The 21,370-nt window shown below is 44.1% G+C and overlaps 1 protein-coding gene across 14 annotated transcripts in view; it reads left to right on the top strand.

Moving 5' to 3' along the window:
• Positions 1 to 19,946, top strand: part of LOC115391300 (pleckstrin homology domain-containing family A member 5-like) — a 76,476-nt gene extending 56,530 nt beyond the window's left edge. For 2 of the 14 annotated variants that reach the window (XM_030095461.1, XM_030095452.1), the window contains 20 exons: positions 807 to 1,301; positions 3,337 to 3,817; positions 3,892 to 3,975; positions 4,660 to 4,779; positions 5,674 to 5,727; positions 6,515 to 6,595; positions 9,112 to 9,174; positions 9,265 to 9,345; positions 10,070 to 10,219; positions 10,322 to 10,423; positions 11,274 to 11,432; positions 13,009 to 13,164; positions 13,641 to 13,761; positions 14,221 to 14,336; positions 15,341 to 15,556; positions 15,639 to 15,800; positions 16,172 to 16,305; positions 17,140 to 17,282; positions 18,431 to 18,530; positions 18,831 to 19,945. In XM_030095461.1, coding sequence (XP_029951321.1) covers positions 807 to 1,301; positions 3,337 to 3,817; positions 3,892 to 3,975; positions 4,660 to 4,779; positions 5,674 to 5,727; positions 6,515 to 6,595; positions 9,112 to 9,174; positions 9,265 to 9,345; positions 10,070 to 10,219; positions 10,322 to 10,423; positions 11,274 to 11,432; positions 13,009 to 13,164; positions 13,641 to 13,761; positions 14,221 to 14,336; positions 15,341 to 15,556; positions 15,639 to 15,800; positions 16,172 to 16,305; positions 17,140 to 17,282; positions 18,431 to 18,522 — 3,010 coding nt within the window. In that variant the 3' untranslated portion in view covers positions 18,523 to 18,530; positions 18,831 to 19,945. Of the gene's footprint in view, positions 1 to 806; positions 1,302 to 3,336; positions 3,818 to 3,891; positions 3,976 to 4,659; positions 4,780 to 5,673; positions 5,728 to 6,514; positions 6,596 to 9,111; positions 9,175 to 9,264; positions 9,346 to 10,069; positions 10,220 to 10,321; positions 10,424 to 11,273; positions 11,433 to 13,008; positions 13,165 to 13,637; positions 13,762 to 14,220; positions 14,337 to 15,340; positions 15,557 to 15,638; positions 15,801 to 16,171; positions 16,306 to 17,139 lie in introns of all 14 variants that reach the window. The other 12 variants (XM_030095448.1, XM_030095450.1, XM_030095451.1 and 9 more) reach the window with 11 other exon arrangements.
• Positions 19,947 to 21,370: the final 1,424 nt, after the last annotated feature.

Genomic DNA, 21,370 nt, shown 5'->3' with positions numbered 1-21,370 from the left:
CCATTACCTCTGGATCCCTCCCTCGGGACCGCTGGGAGTGGGATAGGTCTCCTGAAAGGAGGCTGCAAATGGATTACTGGGGGCTGCGCACCACCTTTCAGACGTGCCTCCCCAAAGGCTGTGTTTTATTGGAAATATCTGATTTCCTTTTACATGCCCGGTTTTTGTCTGGCAGCTGGAAATAACATTGTGCATTCCGGTCTTTTATCTCACACTTTTAGTTTCGTTTCTAAGCCACCCCCAATATTGAAGCACACAAAGGAAGTGCTCTGGGTCATCCAGTGTATTTCGTCCTTGATATATTCACTGTGGTTATATAAATTTTACTATTATTTGCATTATTTTTGGCACCTTAAGCTTGATGTACTTGATGTAAATAGATTGTATATTTGGATTTATGTGCATCTTATGGGTGAGAGTAATACCATGAGTGATCTCTTGGGCAAACAATACTCGCTTTATCAATTTCACACTTATTTGCAGATGAGAAAAGTTTCATATTGAAGTGCTAATGGTATTACAGTACTTGGATCTGTACTTCTGTGTATAGTGGTGTTTAATTGCTGTCCTCCTTTAAAGATGAGAGTGCTACAGGATCCTGGTTTCTCAAACACACATAAATCTCGTAGCAGGAGTAGAGATAGTGCTTATATAAATTAAACTAAGAGCCTCCAGACACTAGTTTACTGTATGATATAAAACAATATCCTAGATGATCATTAAATCTACTTCCCTCTGTCTTTGTTGCTTTTAGCTAAAGATTTTTTCTAATGGTTTGTCAAATATTTCCTCAATGTCATTTGTAGGTTGGACAAGTTAAAAGTAGAGCAGTGTGGACCACAAGAGATCAACCACGTGGCCAATCACAGGCTGCCGCTGACGCAGCCTGAAATCCAGAACAACGAGCGGAACCGCGAGGTCGACCGTGAGCGCACTGCAGCAATCACTTCCACCCCGGACGAAGAGGAGAGGAAGCAGCGGGACGCTGAGCGCTACGGCTTCCAGAAGGACGGGGCAGAGCGCGAACGCCCACTCACCAAAATCAACAGCCTGAAGCTGCAGCCGGCCCAGGCCGCGGCCGTCAAGGCCAACGTGGCCCCGTCGCAGCCTCTGACGGAAACCGACGGCCCCCAGCTGAACGGATCGGGAGAGCAGTGTCCAGCTGACGGCACGGGAGGTCCCGCACAGCAAAGCCCCGCCCACGAGCAGGAGCGCTGTCTGAGCAGGACCAGCTCCATGCAGCAGCTGGAGCAGTGGGTTCGCACACAGAGAGGGCGCAGCCAGGACGACGACACCCGGAGGTGTGTGTGATGATACTGTAATAATAACAGTTTGACAGTTGTTCTTGTGGTGGCCTACAAGTTAGAGAGGTGGACCTGAGATCACACCTGCGTAGGTTCAAATCCCACAAATGACAGGTCACCACTGTGGTTCCCTAAGCAAGACCCTTGACCTCCATCAGCTCCCAAACAGAGGCGATTCTTCAACAGTAGTGAAGGTTTACTATTAATATAACGGATTAAATGCAGAGAAGAGGCTTCCCCTAAAGGATTAATACATTACGCTGTCTTTATTTCTTTACTATAAACAAAGAACTTGATGTTAACAGATTAGAGCAAAATAAAACATAAAAAGTTATAGCACTATAATAACAAACATGAACACAAGTATATAAAAAGTAGTGATTTAAAAAGCCTCACATATTCTGTGAGCTTCATTTCCTCAGGCAGGTCTTTCCAAAGCTGAGGAGACCTTGATAGATTGGCCACCTTCAGTTTTCAGACCCAACAGCCTCAATTTCATGGCAGTGTTCACTTTAGATTTCTCTTATTTTTACACCAGGATTCAAAAGTGTGTCCCCCATGCTTAACTGTAAAGATACAGTTATATACTTTCCTGTTAAGTTGTGTGATCACTGTAATAGAAAACATAAATTCTGATATCTCGGGTCCTTAAATTTGGCATGCATATGAACTAAACTGAGTGAGATGTAGAAATGTTAACTTATCTTTTGGGTGGGAAAAACTGGTATTTTCCTGGCATTTCAGAGCATTTTTTATTCAGTTTATATGCATGCTATGGTTTTCCAAACTGTTGTTGTCTGAAACTGTTGTTGAAATCCGGAGGTTTTACGTCTTTCCATCATTATTCAAACACTCCTAAACTACAGGACTGAATGTCCCACTGAACAGAATATGGGATAAACAGTTGCTGTGTGTATGTTGTATGTCCTCGTTGCCTGCCGGCCACTGACCTTGATATGAGAATCCAGTTTTTAATTGGTTCAGATTAAACAGGCTTGTTTATCTGTCTGGCCGTCAGTTTCTCCCTCCGTCTGTTTATTTGTCCGTGACTTGGTCGTCAGCAGTCTTGTACTCCAGTTGGACACATCCGTTGCTGCCTGCCTTCATTCACTTCTCGATTAGGTTTATTTTAGGAAATGGGTACGCATTGCCCATATAAAATTATCAATGATAAAGCCTCTTTCATGTTGGCATTCTGTCAGAACGACACGCATTCCTTCCTGTTTTTCCCTCTCAGCGCTCTCCTCCTGTTGTTACATGCACATCCTGCAGACTGATGTTTAGTTTCCATGCAGTTACATGCCTGTTTTGCAATGCGGATCTACGAGGTTTGACAGACCAGCGAGCGTTCTCGCTCTGATCTGTCAGAGTCCTAATAAGAAGCTCTCTCCAGCGCCGGCTGCACCGACTTTGAGCCCACTGAGGAAGAGGAGCTCTTTTGAACTTTTTTTGGTGTCACTGAACAGAAGATACATAAATAAAGGAAGTAATATTCACCATATCCTACATGCTGTGGTAGATTAGTTTCATGTTTTCTTTGGATGTAACTACAAAGAGGAATTTAGAATTACAAAGGAAAATCAGAACTCAAAACACGATGTAGCTTTGATACATGAATTTGTCAAAACAAAACCAGCATTAATAGTTTTTCTTTTCCCTGTTCTTTTTAACCTGCCTGCACCTAAAAGTGCCTTCATTATTCTTAGATAAAGAAATAAGGAGAGTTGTTTTTTACTACACAAATAATTATTACCAACAAACTGAAAGAAATGAATTTAGATTTTTTTTTTCTCCTCAATGGTTTTTCTTGTGATTGTTTTTTTTTAATATTTGGTAGCTTTACTTTTTTCTTTTTTTTTTTTTTTTTTTTTTTTTTGCTTTTGTGTTGCCATTTTTTTTAATTTTTAAGCACCGTAACATTGTGTTAAGAGAAAATAGAAACACAAACAGTATTAATTATAGCAATTTCTTATACCATGCAGCTCTTTGTGGATTACACAAATTAAATCTCATCAATTTTTTTTCCCCCCAGCATCACATCATACCAGACGCTTCCCAGAAACATGCCGAGCCACCGGGTTCCCTACATGCCTCACTACGGGGACGGCTACCGCAGCATGCCCAGGAACAGCATGGCACAGAGGGACAGCATCTGCAGCATGTCGCCGTCGCTGTACGACCAGGCGCTGGGTCCCTCCATGGCGGAGAAGCGCCGCTCCATGCGGGACGACACCATGTGGCAGCTGTACGAGTGGCAGCAGAGACAGGCCTACAGCAGGCACTCGGGCCTCTACAGCAATATGGCCAGCCCCAAAACCATGATCAATCTGTCGGAGCACGCCGCGCCGAGCCACTCCATCCCCCCGTCGCCATCCCACGGCTCCCTCTCCATGTACGGCGGCTACTCGCCAATGCGGTCCTACAACATGGGCAGCGCTCACTCGGAGGTTTCCTCTCCAGTTTACAGGAGAGACCTGAGCATTGACAGACGGCACCGGCCACAAGTCAACAAGGTCAGTCAGGATACAGTACCAACAAAATATGCATCTTGCTGTATTTGACAATAATATTCATTCTTGTCCTGCAGTATGCCTACCCCCCTGACAGGAGGTCCATGCCTGCAGGGATCCCCATCCAGACCATCACTGCCCAGTCCCTTCAAGGCAAAACAGTAAGTCCTGCCGATGTCCGGCGTCCATCATCCTCCTGCTCAGATTCACGTCACTGTGAGATTGAAAAACTTGAGACGCTTTACAGTTGAGCTCCGGACCGTTCGACTGGATTTCTCTGAAAGACCTAATTCATAATGCTACCTTTCCTCCCCCTTCCGCCACTCCCCCTCTTTCTGTCCTTCACTCCCTTCTAAGGCGTTTTGACAGAACTTTTCGAGGCAGATTTAGGCAGAGCTCAGATGTATGTTCCAGGCGGTAGGATTTAGGGTATGTGCACTTCAGGAGCTCCTTAGACTCGCTTCACATCTGTGAAGACTTAAAAACCCCCGTCACTCACAGCTCTCTAAGCCAGATCAGGAATTTCTGTCAGAGCCATACACGACGGCGGAGCTGCTAAAGTGTGAACTGGATTCTGCAATAAGGAGAGCTTCTGTTTTTTTTTTTTTGCCTGGACCTGTAAATGCTGCATGCCACTCACAGAGACCACTGTCCGGATAATCTCACGGTCCTGAACTGCATGAAAACCCAATACCAGGTTAATAACTGTTCACCTCTTAGCTGCCTGATACCTCTAAATCTCCTTTCCTGGTGTGCTCTCTCCTCTCCTCTCTCGCTCCCCGTGCTGTGTGTCCCGTCCCGTTGCGGCTGTGTGTCCCCCCCACCCCCCCCCACCTTCCTTGCAGCCTGAGGAACTGACTCTGCTGCTGATAAAGCTGCGGCGGCAGCAGGCAGAGCTAAACAGTATCCGGGAGCACACTGTAGCACAGCTTATGCAACTAAACATGGATGCCGACAACCCAAAGGTCAGGCCCCCCCCGAGACATCTTCCTAGGCTACGTTAGCGTGTGGTGTGTATGCCATCTCTACCCCGCTTCCATTATCCATCTCGATGGGGAGGATTCGCTCGGTCTTCACACACGGCTGGTTCAAGGGGAAAACACTGCTATGGGCAATCTGTCTGTAAAGGACAAGATATTGGCTTCAAGTTGTGGTTATATTGTTGTGAGGTTGTCCCTATACCCTATGAAATGCAATCATTCAGATCAGATCATTCCATTCATGTTGTTTTGCTGGTGTTTGCAGCTGATGTTGGCCAGAAATGAAACTTAAAGCCATTGCTGAGATTAAAGAGTGACGGAGTTAAAGAGGTTAAGGCATTTGGCATACATAAATCTTCATTTAGGATTTCCGTACTTTTAAGTGTCTTTTAAGACGCCAGACTTTGAGATTTGATGATGTGGGTCAGCCAACCCTAAGGTGGACACTGTTTCACTCTGTTTTCACCCCCGACTGCACCATTTATTTAAAGTGTAAAGCCTGCGATGGTTATTCAGCTTCACTCAAGATTCCCATTCCCTGCTGTGCGGAAGTTTTAGAACGGTTTCATTTTTGTGTGTTTTTCACCTGCATTTATTCAGGGCATGCATGTGGCCATTATGGAGCTTGAATCTTTCATGACCTCCAGTGCATTTGCTCTGTTAATAGCACACCTGGTACCTGACCCCATTTCCTTCACCTTGACTCATCCTGCTTTTTCTTCTCTGGACTTACCTTTGGGTGCAGGAAATACCTGCGCAACTGTATGAGTGTGAGAGCGGCACTTTCAGCAAAGTAACTTCTTTTATCATTTGTCTCACTCTGTTCTTGCTTTTTTCTTCCTTCTTCTTCTTCTTCTTCTTCTTTGCCGCTGCTGCTAGAACGACATTCTCTCTCATCACCTCCAAAGGAACCTCTTGTATTTGGACAATCAGGTGGGGTGATGCATGAATGCATGCCCTGTCTTCTCTCTCCTGAGCAGAGTCAGTTTGATGCTTTGCTGTTCCTGTGGTAATCAGTCTGCTGTTTAAGCGTTTTGAGTGGCTAATTAATCATCGATTTATATATTTCCAGAGAGGGACAAATAGAAGCATGAACCAGTATCATGTACAGTAAGCTAGTCTGCAGTGCGCGAACCCAACAGCTGCTTTGTTTGTCTATAAAGGGAAAGATGTATTAAATCATGAATCATTTACTTGCTTGGTAAGAAATTTGAACCTTCGTTTTCAGATCTATTGTTATTGCTCTGAAGCCTTTGAGAGTTTGAATAAGGGCGCTTAAGCACTTTGCTGCTGTGCACAAAGGCACATTAACACCTTGCTGATAAACATTGCCACAGAGCTCACCTCAGATTCATGCAACCTTTAAAAGAACATTGTTTATCTGCACTCATAGGGTTGAATCTGTAATATTATGTTTACCATTTACTCCACATTTCTTGCTGTATTTGTGCCAGTGCGGTACAGCGAGGTTAAGCACTAGTAATAAGAAAGGAATGTTAGAGCTTTGAAGAACATTGTCTTCCTGATCCTGTTTGTCGGCGTATCTTGTCCCTGTATCTCTCCCTGTCCGTCCTGGATGCACATGTTTGTGTCTGTCAGTGCTTCATGAAAGAAAGAGAGCGAGTAAGGTGTAATCACATTGTGGCTGTTGTCTCAGACGTGACGCACTGCTGTAAACTTTCTGACACTTGCTATATTGCTCCTCTCCAAACTCGACTAGATGAAGGAAAATGATCCTTTAATCGTCATGACTCACACTTTGATTGAGAACTCTGCCCCAAGGCCTCAACTTTACCAGCAAGTAAGGCCAGCCAAAGGTTTTGCCTCGCCTCATCCTCACCAGTCGCTGTTGTCCTTTTGGTCTGTTTTGTCTTTTTTTATTTTTTATTTTTGCAATGCTCTAAAGTCCCAAAGGCATCTTGAGACCGGTATCCCTGTATCGTTTGTATTGCGAGCGCCTTCTCATCCATCGCTTTTGACTGTTTCCTCTCGTAACGAGAAGTCATGCTCACGCGGCCATGACTTCAAAAGAGTAGTATGATGTTTGTGTGCTCCCGCTGTCAATTATCTTTCTCATTCAATCTTAGGATTTTTCAGGAGACTTTGCAGAATGCATTTTATCTCATTAGCTGAGCCACATGGACTTGGCATGGGGAGTCTGATTAGTGTGAGTTGTCAGTAGAGTTCATTAGTTTTTTTTGTTTTTTTTGTTTTTTTTGAGTTTCAGGCCAGAAAGAAATTTCACAAGTGGATTTTTATGTGCACCTTTTGGAATGTATAAATATTCCTGTTGTGTATCGGTCAAAGAATGTAACTTAATCTCCAACTTGTGTGTTTTAATGAGTAATGAGTCTGGTTTTTATTGAGATAAGTCAGTCAGACAAGGTTCAGATGTTATGATTATAGGATCTGACACACTTGAGAATCTATCACTGGAATTCTTCCCTGCCTAAAACAAGCAGACAGGCACACCGACGAAGCTGAAACCAGTCATTTTAAGTGCAATCTCTCTCTTCCTGTTTACCTGTCTTCACTCCTTCCCCTCCACTTCCTTTTCTCATCCCGCTGATGGAGAGGATAATCGGTCCCGCTTGAGTGTGACGATCGCTTTGACATGACTTTGCCACTTTTGCGACACCTCTGGAGGTGTAAAAGTGCCGCCGAAGAACGCCCACATTCACGCCTCCACCCATCCATTGGCATATCGGCTCGGCAGCAGCTGCATTCCCACCTGTTCAGCTGTCAGAAGTCTGTCTTCCTCCTCGTACTCCTCCTCCTCCTCCTCCTCCACCCCCACGTTACTCGTAGTCCATACCACACAACACCACAGTGAAGCTGTGGCAGAGTCTGCATGCTCTGTGTGGAATGCCATGTGGTTTTCCCAGCCCCACCTGCTTTGACTGTACTCCGTGGTGAAAAAAGGTGTAAAGAGAAGTGTGTGTCTGAACACGTGCAGGTGTGAGAGTGGACTGTTGGATATGTGAGAAGTCTGAAAGAATTCAAACCGGTGACTCATTTTTGTGCTGTTTTGTTACGTGGATATGAAAATTGATTCTCGTCTATGGGGTTGAAGTGCCGACTCTTTGCTCCGAGGGCTAGTTGGAGTGCAGGAGGATTAACCTCGGCATGCTCAAACTAATGCGAGCAAAGCTGAAATGTTACCTGATACGTGATAGGGCCATGTACTTCACCTCGTGAAGACCACACTGAAAGCTCTGAGACCTGGAGGAAGCGATGGCTCAGATACATTGTTTTCTAGGTTTGAGAGTGTTTTCCTGTAGGTTTCATTTATTGGAGTGTGTGTGGTTTACGTTCACACCTTCTCCTGCCTGCACCAACTGGCATAGTGTCGTCTCTCCATGACTACCAGGCATGTCAACATGGGCGAGCACTGGGTGCTAGCTTTTATATCGTTTGCGTGTTTCACTCAATTCAAAATGTGAAGTTTTTAAATTACTGTCATTTAAACAGATAGCAAGTCAGCAGGGTTGGCACTTTGACTTCATAGCCATTGTATCAAATCACAATCTGGAATCGTACAAACAAAACAATGCAGAAATGTTTCACTGCTGATATTTGGAGTCAGGGTTTATATTCTGTTTGGTTTAGCAGCGAGAAACATGGGATCCAATGCAGCTGCAACAAGTTCCCTCCTAGAAGCTTTGTGGTAGATGAGTGGTATGTATATCAGTGAAAGGAACATTGAGCTGTATTTTTTTTATTATGTTGTTAAATAAAAGATATTAATTAGTGAAGTGTGTGCCATACTGTTTATCAGGAGAGTAAAAAAGAAAAGTAGTTGTATATATTTTACCTGCATTACAACTTCTCAGTGGAAGATATCTGCGGTTCTGTTGTGTTTTTTGAGAAATTTTCAAGAGTGACTTGCTTCCTAACACAGCACACACACACAGACCTTGAATTAATTAGCTGCAGTTGGTGTGCTGCAGAAAACCCCGTTAGTGGACAAGGCTTATGCGCTGACTCGAGACTTCAGGAAGCGCGATTGCTTCACATGCTGTCCCACTTGCAATTCCAATAAAACCACAGCGTTGCGCTTATGGAGACAAATGACCGTGGATGATGAAACAAAAGGCCTGAGAATCACCAGCAGAGACTTTGTTGAGACTGGCCAGTCTGCCGCTGCTGGTTTAGTAACGCAGATCATCTGATTCAGATGAAATATGAGTTTATGCTCAAGGATAAATCCTTTGGCTCAGTGAGAGAGCTTCATGATGACACTGCATTAGATCTCCAGATTCTAACCTGCATGTGCAGATCTGGTGCCTCTGTCTGATGTTCGCTCTTTCTTCGCAGTTGAGTCCAGAAGACTACCGGGAACCAGCCTACACATGCATGCCAGAAGAAGTGGACATTGATGTGAGTGTACTGTTGGCCGCTGGCCGTGCCGGGAGGCTGTGCTCGGCCGCGCACAGCGGGGGTCACGACCCTTTGCTCCTGTCTCTGCAGACTAAACTGAGCAGGCTGTGCGAGCAGGATAAGGTGGTGAGGACGCAGGATGACAAACTTCAGCAGCTGTACAGAGAGAAGGTGAGAAGAGAGTTTAAAAGATTCCTCTAAATGCTGGTTAATATGTAACACCATGTGGAGGGGAAATAATCTCAAAAGAATGTCCAGTTTACAGATCAGATAAATTGTAAATATGTAAAAACAAAACTTTGTAAACATCAAAATAGATACCATTTGATAAGGCTTGCATATGTTATGATATGTTATCACTGACCCAGATTGTTCTGAAGTAGTGTTTACTGTATAGTGTTATTATTCATACTGAGAAAGCTCAGTTAGCAGCAACTCTGATGCTTTGTGTTAACTGTACATTATTGGAGTTAAAAATGTACAATCACAACAAGTTGTCTTATGTGCAAGTTTGCATTTCTTTCGTAATATTATTATAAAGAGTTGATAGAAAAAAACGTTAACTAAATATAATTCTGGTAAGTTGACAAGTAATTATGGGCCAATTATTGAAATAATTGCTCTATTATAGATTAAATGCATATAATCATTTGACATAACTCATTTGAAGTACTCTGTATTGAGCCACTTTTTTTTTAATCTTATTTAGCTTTTATAAATTCCAAAATCACCCAATTGAGCCAGAAACTGACAAAAAAAACAGCTTAAATCAAAACGACCAGAGGCCAAAAACTCCACTCTTCCAATATGACTTTGCCAGAGTTAAGTGATTCCTGGTTTTATTTTAGCGACTGGCTTTCTGAGCGTGTCTCGGATGTGTTCTGTGTTGCTTCAGCACACTCTGGAGACGGCGCTGCTGTCAGCCAGCCAGGAGATCGAGATGGGCTCCGATAACCCGGCGGCCTTGCAGAGCGTCATCCAGCAGAGAGACCTGCTGCAGAGCGGCCTCCTCAGCACCTGCAGAGAGCTGTCCAGAGTCTCCGCTGTGAGTCACCTCGGGGCGTCGCGCTCTCTCCTTCTCCCCAGGAGAACTAACGAGGCAAGAGTTTTGTTCTCATCATTCACAAAGTCTCTCGCTGTCTCACAGGAGCTGGAGCGGTCGTGGAGAGAGTACGACAGGCTGGAGGGAGATGTAGCTCTGGCTAAGAGCAACCTGCTGGAGCAGCTGGAGGCTCTTGGGAGCCCTCAGGTACAATAACGTTCAGAGGATGAAGCCGGCCTCCTTTAATCTGGCAGCGCTTCCGCTGTCTAAGCCCGGCATTGTGTGAGAGCTCTGCTTGTGTTGGAGTACAGACACTGCAGAGTTTCAAAGAAAGCAAAACACCTTGTCGACCTTTTGTAGACACTTTTTGACTTTGAGGGTTTTCTGCTCCGGTTCCCTGAGCTGAGTGTGGAGGGAGGCAAAAGAGAGATCAAAGGAGCTCTGCGAGTGATTGATGCCCGCAGTGATGATAGAGCAGCTCTTAATTAAGCTGCTATTTTATCTTGTCCTTCATCGAGGAAGAAGTGTAGAGACAGAGAGAATCTGGCCTAACGGTTATTCCTGTCTGAGTCCGCGTTGTTCACTGAGAGGAGGGAAGTCTGAGGGCCAGCAGGGAGGCTGGACGTTCTCTTCTTAAGAACTTCTCACACAAAGATGAACCTGTCATCAGCCAGGGGAGATAATTACATGTCCACTTCTCTTGCTCCTCTACTCTCCCTTCAACTTGTCTTTGTCCACTTTAACTATCACCCTCTTCTCTTCTGCTGTTCGCCGATCTGGCTCCGGCGCTCATATTTCTCACAGACAGCCGGAGCCTGAACACATCCAGGATGTGTGTCTCTGTGTGTGTGTGTGTGTGTGTGCCCTGACTGCACTCCTTGGCAAACACATAAATTATGCCCTTTTACTACTGCACACACCCATCTTTTTTATCTGGTTTCTGCATCTCGCTCTCTTCTCCTCTTTGTTAAGTTTCACATCATTTTGCAGCAGAATCTCCATCCAGCGTTCTGGGGGATGTTTGAACATGCGTGTGTGTTTCTGTGCGCGACCCCAGACGGAGCCTCCCAGCCCGCAACACGTCCACATCCAGAAGGAGCTGTGGAGGATCCAAGACGTGATGGAGGCCCTGAATAAACACAAAGCACAGAGAAATGCTGCGGATGGGATGGGCTTCTATGGGCCCAAGGCCAACTTCAGTAAGCACAAGAATGAGGTGAGACGCCACTCAGAGGGGAAAAAGAAACAAAGACAGTGAAAAAGTGCTGGAACAACAGGCCTCACTGTGTTAAAGTTAAACCCTTCTTAAATTGTGTGCCGTGTTTCGGTCCTGGGTCCCATTTCACAAACCCTGAAATAAGAGAAAATCACATTTAATCAAATACATTTTGTATAACTGGAAGTGCATTTAAATTCAGTCCTACATGCCTACTTATCAGATATTTACTGAACCGTCCTCGTCTGCGCTGTGGACACTGATGTGTGCTGAATTCCCTGCACCATCTCCCTGCAGGAGAAATTTAGTTTGAACTTTCACATTAACTAGAGCGGCAAATATCTCCCAACACCAACTCTCTCCCTTTTAGTGTTGTGACTCATTTTCTGAAAAAAAAAAAATAGGTTCAAATGAAATGAAGTTTGTAGACTCTGCTGTGTTGCTTGTTGCCATGATGATGCATTGTGGTATCAGGGCTTCGTTAATGCGAGGCTTTTATAGAGCGAGGAGCTCGACGCTCAGAGTGGAATAAAATAACTTTATTCAGACATGTTGAAACCAAAACCTCAAGATTTCCGAACAGACTCATTTTGTTGAACCTCCTTTGTGAAACTGGCCCCACTCTGAGTTTTCTATAAACAAAGCCATGGATCAACATAAAAATGACAATAAGCATATCATATTGTAATTTTCAACACAGTTTCAAGATTGAAAGTTGAATATACATCTAGAACAGCTTCAGTTGACACCATAGTATACGTGTTCTATGTGGAAGGTTTCAAGCAGGGTCCTCTTCAGTTTGGAAGGTAAAGAGGTGTTCGAGCTCAAGACAAATTTAATGGGGTGGTAGGAGGGCAAAATGGCTTTTATGGTCAGAAAGTTCACAGACTCCCAAGAAATATGGCCAGGGGGGCGTCGGACAACTGTTTCCAGCTGGAGGGACCAACACCAACTATTATAAGAACCCCAGTATCCCACCCTGCTGGCTCTCCACTGTGTCCTGTTCATTTTGGTGACAGTTTTTGTGAAAACAAAATACATAATGTGTGTCTGTAATAAAGGAATGAATTGATGGGACAGTAATTTGAAAGGTTTTGGTAATCATCATTCACCTTTGTGAATCATTCATCAATCAAAGATGATTTGGTGAATTAATGAACTGTTTTCCTTTTTTTTTTTTTCCTATTAAAGTTTTTGAAATACACTGAAACATTGATCCGTAAATCCTCCTGGATTTTAAAATCAGAACTTGTCAAGCAGTAACTAAAATCCATGTGAGCAAATGTCCAATAATCCAGTAATGAATATCAGTAAATACTGCATTTCCTGCGTCTGTGCAGAGGATGATCGCCTCATGCTGAGTTCTTTCGCTGGCAGTTCTGCTCAGAGACAGTTTAGTGCTTGTTTCCGCAGGAATGTGTTGATCTAGCAGTAACCCCCTCGTGGGGCTCTTTTTTCTGGCTAATCAGCTGGTTGGCCTGTCCTGTCGGGCCTGAGCTGCTCTGTGCCAAATGGCCGTCGCCCCCAGCCTGCGTGGTGGCACCATGTGTCACATTGCTTCCTGTATAATCCCCAGGAGGAGGACGCCGTGCCCCCACGGCCGCCCCTACCCCAGTCCTATGAGCCCAACACCCCCTCTGTGCCCCCCATGCCCCCTCACGCTGGTGCGCGACCTTCATCACTCCACAGGCCAGAGGACAGGAAGGCCAATCACAGGAATAGCACGCACAGCGTAAGCCCGTTGACCCGCTGACCCTCCGGCCGACCCCGCCCTCAGCTGTGCCATCGCATGTTATCGCTCGATGTGATGAGTTCCGCTTTGATTTGGAAAGACATCTCGTGTCTTTTGGACCCCTTTTTATTTGCTCCATATCGCCTCTCGTGCCTCGTTGTTTTCAGTTGGTTTTGCTGAAATCTGATTTTGTCTTTTTTTTTCCATGTTTGGAATGAATTGTTTTTGTTTTTCCTGAGTTGCAAAGTTTTTTTTTTTATTTTATTTTATTGTCTGCAAATTAAAACATATCCCAGTTTTCATTCTTTTTTTTTTTTCCATCTCTAAAACTGTTGTAACAGTTTCACTGAAGGAAAAAAAAACATGTGTCTGAGTGTTTTGTCCTGTCATTAAAAAAAAAAAACAACTTTTTTTCTCTTAGCCTGTGTGTGAAATGTTCATTTGAGTTGACTTTTCCCCGTATTTCTAACCAGCAGGGCCCCGACTACAGGCTTTATAAGAGTGAACCAGAGCTCACCACAGTGGCAGAAGTCGATGAAAGCAACGGAGAGGACCGATCTGAGCACCCAGCCGACAGAGAGCACGCTGGAAACAAAGGTGCCTGAGATTTAGTGATTTCATGTCACACCTTCTGTAAAGAACCTGCAGCACGTGTTGCTTTCTATGATAGTCGTGTCATTTAAATCATGGTGGTTTAGGCTTTTTCCTCAAATTCAATCTGAATTAGTGTACAATAAAATAACTTGCATGGCAACCATCATTTGCACAGCTGTTGCCATGGTTACACTTCCACCTGTTTTAATTCACAGTGCATAAATCCCAATAACACTCAGTTTTCTCACATGGTTTAAATGTGTGTCCATGCCGAGTTTCTTTATATTCCTTAAAGCATTCAGACATGAATTCACTACTCATTAACTGGGAAAGGAAAATGTTGCATAATTTGTTGGAAGAATTTCTTATATGTCGATAAAAACAGTTCTCTTAAATGGCGCTCAAGCTGAGTATTGAGAGAACTAAACCTCTTCCCTGCCATTTCTTTCCTTTTCTTGCAAGGGATGTCCTACCCAGTTGGTATTGTCCCACCCAGAACCAAATCCCCAGTCCCTGAATCCTCCTCCATAGCGTCATACGTCACACTGAGGAAGGGCAAGAAGCTCGACCCCCGGACGGTAAGGCTGCTCTAAATTGTTTTATCCTTTTTTTTCTTTTTTTTTTTTAAATTACTTAAGTTCCTCTCTTTCCTGGTTGTTTTGCATTTGAAGCGACTGGTTGGCAGTGAACGCTCCACACCCGGGTGTGACTCATGCTCTCAAAGCAGCCACTTATAAAACACATGCCAAGCTCGGTTTAGACAGTTTCCAGTCTCAAACATGATCAACTTAAAAATACTAACCGTGTCATTAGTGCACCACACTGCAGGGTGTGTCCCTCTTTTGGCGAGTCTGTTTGAGGAGCGATGGGCTCGTGATGTGAATGAACCAAGGTAGAGGCACACTCCATGCTCCATACTGCAACCGTTAACGCCTCAGGCCTCTACATTTCATATAAGGTCCTAAATACCAACTTCTTAACAAAATGGATGGTGAATACGTCTGCTTCGGGCTCTGAAGTCCACATCTGTTAGCCTGCCAGCGTGGCACCAACCTGCGAATGAACAGCTCCTCATCAGTTCACTTCACATCGTCAGCCTCTCCAGTCCAGGCTTTCGGCGGCCGCTGGCCTCTCTGAGTGCAGCCATGTGTGCCAGCTGGAGCATGCGAGCATGCAGCAGGGAGTTTGTTTAGATTTTTTTATTTTTTCTCCTCTGCTTCAGAGAGAAAGATCGTTAAAAAGGAATTCCACAGTCATTACTGTGCGCATTGGGTCAAACTTTGTTTAAAGGGGCAAAATGTTTAGTTTTTTTTTTTTAATTTGTGCAGTAGTGGTACAGATTGTTTAGATTGCTTTCAGTGGTATCAAGTTTTCTCAGTAATTGCTGCATCATGAGAGTTCGCCCAGCCAGCCTTCGCAGTTCGCCGCCACTGAGCATCAGAACTGAGGTTATGCAAAGTGAAAGTAGCATTTATGTGGCGGTGCTGAGTTCCCTTGGCATCATTACCAAAGTATTATAAGATTATACAAATGGCGTGCGTTTGTCTGCGTCTGTGTGTTTTTCTGTGCCGACGGCGAGCAGGAGCGACCGCGCAGTGCGGTGGAGCAGCAGCTGTGTGCGTCAGAGAGCGGCCGGCCCAGGATGAGCGTGGAGGAGCAGCTGGAGAGGATCCGGCGCCACCAGCAGGGCGCGCTCAGGGAGAAGAAGAAAGGCCTCAACATCCGGGGTGGCAGCCTGGAGAGCACACCCTCTCGCAGTCACTCGTTTACGAAAGAAAACCATCTGCGCAACATCCAGGTACGAGATGACGACGACGCACTGGAGCTGGACTGAAGTCCGTCCTGACAGTCGGTCTGATTTCTTTGTTTTCGTCTTGTAGTCTCAAATGAGGCGCAGAGACGATGTGATGAGCAGCGACATTCAGGAGCTGGAGGCCTCTCTTCGGCAGCAGGAGGTGGTGAGGGAGCACGAGACCCCGGCGGAGGAGATCGCCCGGCTCAAGGAGACCTCGCAGGCCGACCACTTCAACGTGGACCGAGAGGTGAGACACGGCGGGTGGGCGTCGCCCCCCCAGCCTGGAGTCCCACTCAGCAGTGATGGAAGGGATTCCTGGATAGAGTCCATTTCTAGGTTTAAATTTTCATGGAAAAATAAGTCATTGTGAAGCATTTATCTGTGAAAGGTGAAACTGAAGTGATGCAGCTATTAACGCTTCTTATAGATTCACATCAGCTCATCTTCCATAAAAAAAAATATGAAAATACTCTTTTTTGCCAGTTTCAGTTAAATCGACTGCCTCGTTTTCATTCACAGATCCCCCGTTGATTCCTAAAAGACCTACTTTTCCTTCGTGGCACATTCAGTTTGATAAACTGCATTATGTTGTGTTGTTTTCTGTTTTTGTCTCATCAGCTCTCTGTGCCTGACAAAGTGCTGATTCCAGAGCGTTACATAGAATCAGACCCCGAGGAGGCTCTGAGTCCCGAGCAGGAGGCTGATAAGCAGAGGAAAGTGGACCGCATCAAGGCCCTCATTGCCAAAAACAGGTAAACACTGCATTCAACGGGAAAGGTGGCAAAAGAAAAGGAGCTCAGTGCATTGAATTGTCTCCCAGCAGTACAAACCTATAGCAGCAGTTCAGGGGAACTTAGCTACCCCTGACTATAATCTGTATTTAATACTAAATAGGATGTGTTGAGGCCTGAAGACTGTGTTAGTAGCATGTTTCCAATAGAGAGGAGGCAGAAAGCTGAACACTCTGCCTTTTATTCTGCATTCAGAAACTCAAAAAAAAACCACCAACAAGCCAGCACTGTGCTGGAATAATACGGGCCTGATGCTTCCTAATATTTTAATCAAATAATTTTAAATTGCGTTCTAGATTTCATAAAAATCCAATAAAGAGAAGCCAATATTGTAGTGATAACATCTCTCCCGCTGGTTCCTGTCAGAATGCTCGCCGGTGACTTTTCAAAGAGATATTGTGACGCGCCGACTGCCTTCTTTATCAGTGGCTGCTGGCATGGACAGGTCTGCTCAGGCTTCTGATATTAGAAAAGGATCACAGTGAAGCTTCCCCGTAGATGTCATGCATGAAATTCTAGAAGTGAGGGCTGGAATGTTACTATAAATGGTTGAAGACGGGCATCGGTGCCTGCCTGCTCCGCCAGTGCAGATCAGCGCTTCAGAGATGCAGGGAAGCGTTTTCACATCCCTCCGTCTCTCTGACATTTACTTTCAAATGTCACTCTTGGAATCGATTCAAAAGAATTGGCTTGTTTACTGCGAGTTGCGTCAAAAACAATGCTTTTGATTAAAGTTGTGCAATGCGTCTTCCTCTGTGTGTGTGTGTGTGTGTGTGTGTGTGTCTTTGTTCCCAGCATGCAGAACGTGCTTCCCAGTATGGCTCTAAGCCCAGAGGAGGAGACCGAAGAGGAGGTTACTGTACAAGAGAAAGAGAAGATGATTAATATCTCCTACGAGCTGGCGGCGGAGGCCTCCAAACGCAGCAAGCTGGTCGCAGGTACGCCTCTAAAAACGGGAACGGAAATGCTGCCATCATCAAACCTTGAAGTTACTACAAGATTTATGGCACCGCTTCCAACTGAACACGTAAAAATAAAACCTACCGGATCCGTCAGCTCCGTGAAGTCTCCCCGGAAGTGACCTGCTCATTAATTATAATCCTGATAACAAACTAACACCTTTATTGGTCCAGCACATGTACAAACGGATTTCACATAAAAGAAAAGCTGCAAAATTCAAATTCTTAATGAGTAAAGCATCAGACAGATAAACCTAACCCTCACAGGTAAAATGAAGAATTCAGAGTACTATTTGACATCGACGCTGATTATTGGACGGCAGAAGGCTAATTTACCTCTATTTTACAGCGTAGTCACAAAACTAAGCCGGCGTAATGAGAGTCTAGCCCCCTTTTCGTAAATCCATAGTTAATGAAGACACCGAGAGGTCAAGAAGTGGTTTTAGTCCTGCCATTAATCTCATTATCGTGACTAAACGCCACATTCTGTGAGTGGGAGCCGGGGACGTTCCTCCTCTGACCCGGGTTCAATTCTGACACCTCGTTTCTGTGTGTGAGGTAAAGGGGTTAATTGGCAGGTCCCGGGCTTGTGAGAAGGTTTATTCATATCCTCTGATATCTCAGAGAGGAATTTAAGGAGAGTGTTGCCGGTGAAGGGAGGAGAGAGCGATTAGTTCGGACCAAGAAATGCATGTGATAAAACCAGATACTGAAGTGTGCATGCTGGGTAATTTTCTTGTCATTTTTTTGTCTCACTGCTTTCTTACAATGATGTATTGTTTAAAAAAATAAAAAAAAAAATAGGAGGAGGAGCAGTTTTAATTTGCATTTCAAGAATAAGGCTGAAACAACTTGAAGTTGAAATTCCAGCATCATTCTGCAAACTTCAATTAACTCTTTTTGTTTCATATATTTTGATTCAACTCTATAAAAAAAATAGACTGGACGCCATAAAAAACACAGCCCACCTTTATTATTTAGACATAAATCCTCCTATTTTTTTCCAAATGAGGCCCTAATATGCTGTTGTAGTCTCCTCACCATTTCACTGACTTCAGTATTTATTTCTGTTGACTTGTCGGCGTGCGTGTGCTCGTGTTGCTCACCATGTTGCTGTTTCGTTGCAGTGAAAAGCCTGTCATCCTCTTCCCCACCCCTTCCACAGTCTCCCACCACACCCCCTCAGCTCACTGATGGCTCTCACTTCATGTGTGTGTAGTAACACCAGTAAGGGCTTTCATCAACCTGTTTCTCTTCATTACTAAAGTGTTGTCACCGTTGAATTTTTGTGTCTCTGTGAGTAAAACCAAGCATGGCAGAACGAAGGGTAGATTTCATTTTGTTCATGATGAGTTTGCATGTTTTCTTGTCTGCTGATTTCACATTTTGTCTCTCATGTTTTGACGTTTCTCATAATCTCTATCGAGATGATTCAGTCTGATGTGTAAAAGCACTTTTCAGTTTTTCTGTGATACGACTTCAGTACCTCCCGCCCTGGCGCTGACCTCTTGTCTTGTCCTCCTGCAGCTCAGGCTTTGGCCTCAGTGAAAACCTACACATGAAGGAACCCGTGTGGGAGTTTGGGAGCAGCTCCTGAGGACAACACCCCCCCCCCCCAAATCAAAGATCAGCACAAGGCCACGGCCTACAGAGAGTGAAACTGCCCCCCCACCCCATCTCCACACACTCAGGGGTCTTGACCTCTGACCTCTGTATGCTCACTGTGACATCTCCACCTCCTTTGCCACTAGCAGCCACAGTTCTGGGACATCTCTCTGTTATCGTTCACTCGGGAGACAGCACTCGTTTATATTTTCAGTTTGTAAAAGGATTTTATATTCATTTTTAGTGTTTTATCAGATTTTAATGTCTGTCTGTACATAGAGGACACTAACGGAGCCTGAGCTCTCATGTGATCAATATATTTTGGGCCATGTTTTCCATTTGTGTTTAATCGCTCTTCATAAAACATGTTTCCAGAGACTTTTACTCCAGTTCACAAAGTTTCGTTTCTCAGACGTTGGCCGATCCCCATTTCATCATATTTATTCATTTATCGTAAAAATTCACACCCAGACAGAAGACGAGTAGATAAGAGACAAATAAGCCTCCGCTATATGAAAGGAGAAGCCTCTTTATTGCTGCAGACTCAAGTTATTTGTCATTTCTCACATTTCTGGGACACGGTTATCTAAAAATAGGATCTGCAGTCCATGGCGCTTTATTGCCAACACATATGTGAATGTTCAGACTTGAGTCACTCTATACTGTCTTTTTTTAACGCTGAGAGATATATTTAAACTGAGAGAAGGATAAAAAAACAAAGTTTGATTATATTTTATGATATGCTGGTTTGAAGCCCTTGGATCTAAAATAAGAAAAAGCATTAGCATGTGTAAAGAGCAATAAAAAAAAAATTGAAAAAAGCCTTTGTGAACCCCGACATAAATAATTTTGTGTGTGTACAAAGTGTAATTATAAGAGGTTTACTGTGTATATAATGTACATGGTAAAGCTGGATGGGAGGATGTGTCCCATATATGGTTACATAATAGGTTTGAATTGCAACTGTTCATATCCCATCTGTTTTATATCATGTTAAATAAATGTTGCTGTTCTTAAAATGTGGTTGTGTTCATGTATCCACAGCGATATAGGACTTAGGATATAGGCTCACGTTGGAACCGCCACCCACATTATTTGCTTCAAGCAAGCCAATTGAAAACAAAAAAAAATCAAATATTGATTTCACAAATGGAGGAAACCTACTTTAACCATGTTCGAACCAAATATAAATTATTCTGATTATTTCACTATTGAATGTATGCATCATCAGGTAAAAACATAAAATCTATTTAATAAAGTACTTCACACATATTAAGAGTTGTAGTTAAACCGTGTCTGTCCCCACTGACTTTGGGTAAAGATGAAGGTGCACCCAGGACCCAGTCCATCATAAAATCACATCTATGAGATGTTTTAGGGAGCCACAGTTAACCGACAACCACACAGGCATTGGGAAACCATGCAGACTCCCCACAGGATGGCCCTGCTTGGGGGCAAACTTATGTCTTCTACATCATTTTCTGGGAAAAAAGTTTGCCTCGGTATACAGCAGTGTTCTCCATTCCTGGTCCCAGGGGGGCCTCGTCCTGCATGTTTCAGATGTTTTCATGTTTTTACACACATGATTCTCGTGAAGTGAATCCTGTTTCATATGTTTTCATGTCTTTACACACATGATTTTCGTGAAGTGAATCCTGTGGAAAGGACCGATTCATGTGAATCATGTGCGAAACAAGAGAGACGCATAAAACATGCTGACAGTGGCTCCCCCGGGACCGAGGCTGTCAAACACTGAACAGTGTGAGAAGTTTGGTTCAACGATATGATCAGGCAGGTGAAGTTATACTTGAAACTTAGCATTATAGTGCTTATTAATATCTGAAATTGGATATTTAAATATTTAAATTTAAAAAAAGTAATGCAACACACCAAAACAGGATACCAGAGAGCAAGCAGCAGGAATATTGATCATAAATTATTAAATTGGCAGCACTTTCTTGAGGCCTGGAGTACAGGCCGCTTTAACTGTTGGGCTGTGGCTCCACCTAGCGTTCATTCTCTGGTGCTGCAACACTGACAACAAATCACATCAACCTTCAGAGTCACAGCCGTGATCACAGCATCCAACCTCAGCTGGCTGGGAGAAGGCAGTGTCAAAGATCCATCACTGGCCAAACACAGACAATTAACCTCACGTGCATGGTTTTAGTCTGTAGGAGGAAACCGGAGTACCTGGAGAAAAAACAGACAAGAAAAAAGTATGCACAAAGAAGAACATGCAAACTCCACAAAGGGCCAGCTGACATTGAAACTGGGATTCCAGTTACTTATTTAGTTGGTTTTCAACAAAAAAATCTACAATATGGGTGTTTGTATAAAATAGCACATGTCATAGAGTGAAATTAGCTCAAAATGTCATATTTTCCCCTGGTACACAGTAAGATGTCTAAATACCGGTGAAGACATACATGTCTTGAGCAGTCTCAGCATATGTTACATGA

Source organism: Salarias fasciatus, chromosome 7, assembly GCF_902148845.1.
Source record: "Salarias fasciatus chromosome 7, fSalaFa1.1, whole genome shotgun sequence".
Taxonomy (NCBI): Eukaryota; Metazoa; Chordata; class Actinopteri; order Blenniiformes; family Blenniidae; genus Salarias; species Salarias fasciatus.
The sequence above is the reverse complement of the archived record's forward strand: the minus strand, read 5'-3'. Positions and strand labels throughout refer to the sequence as shown.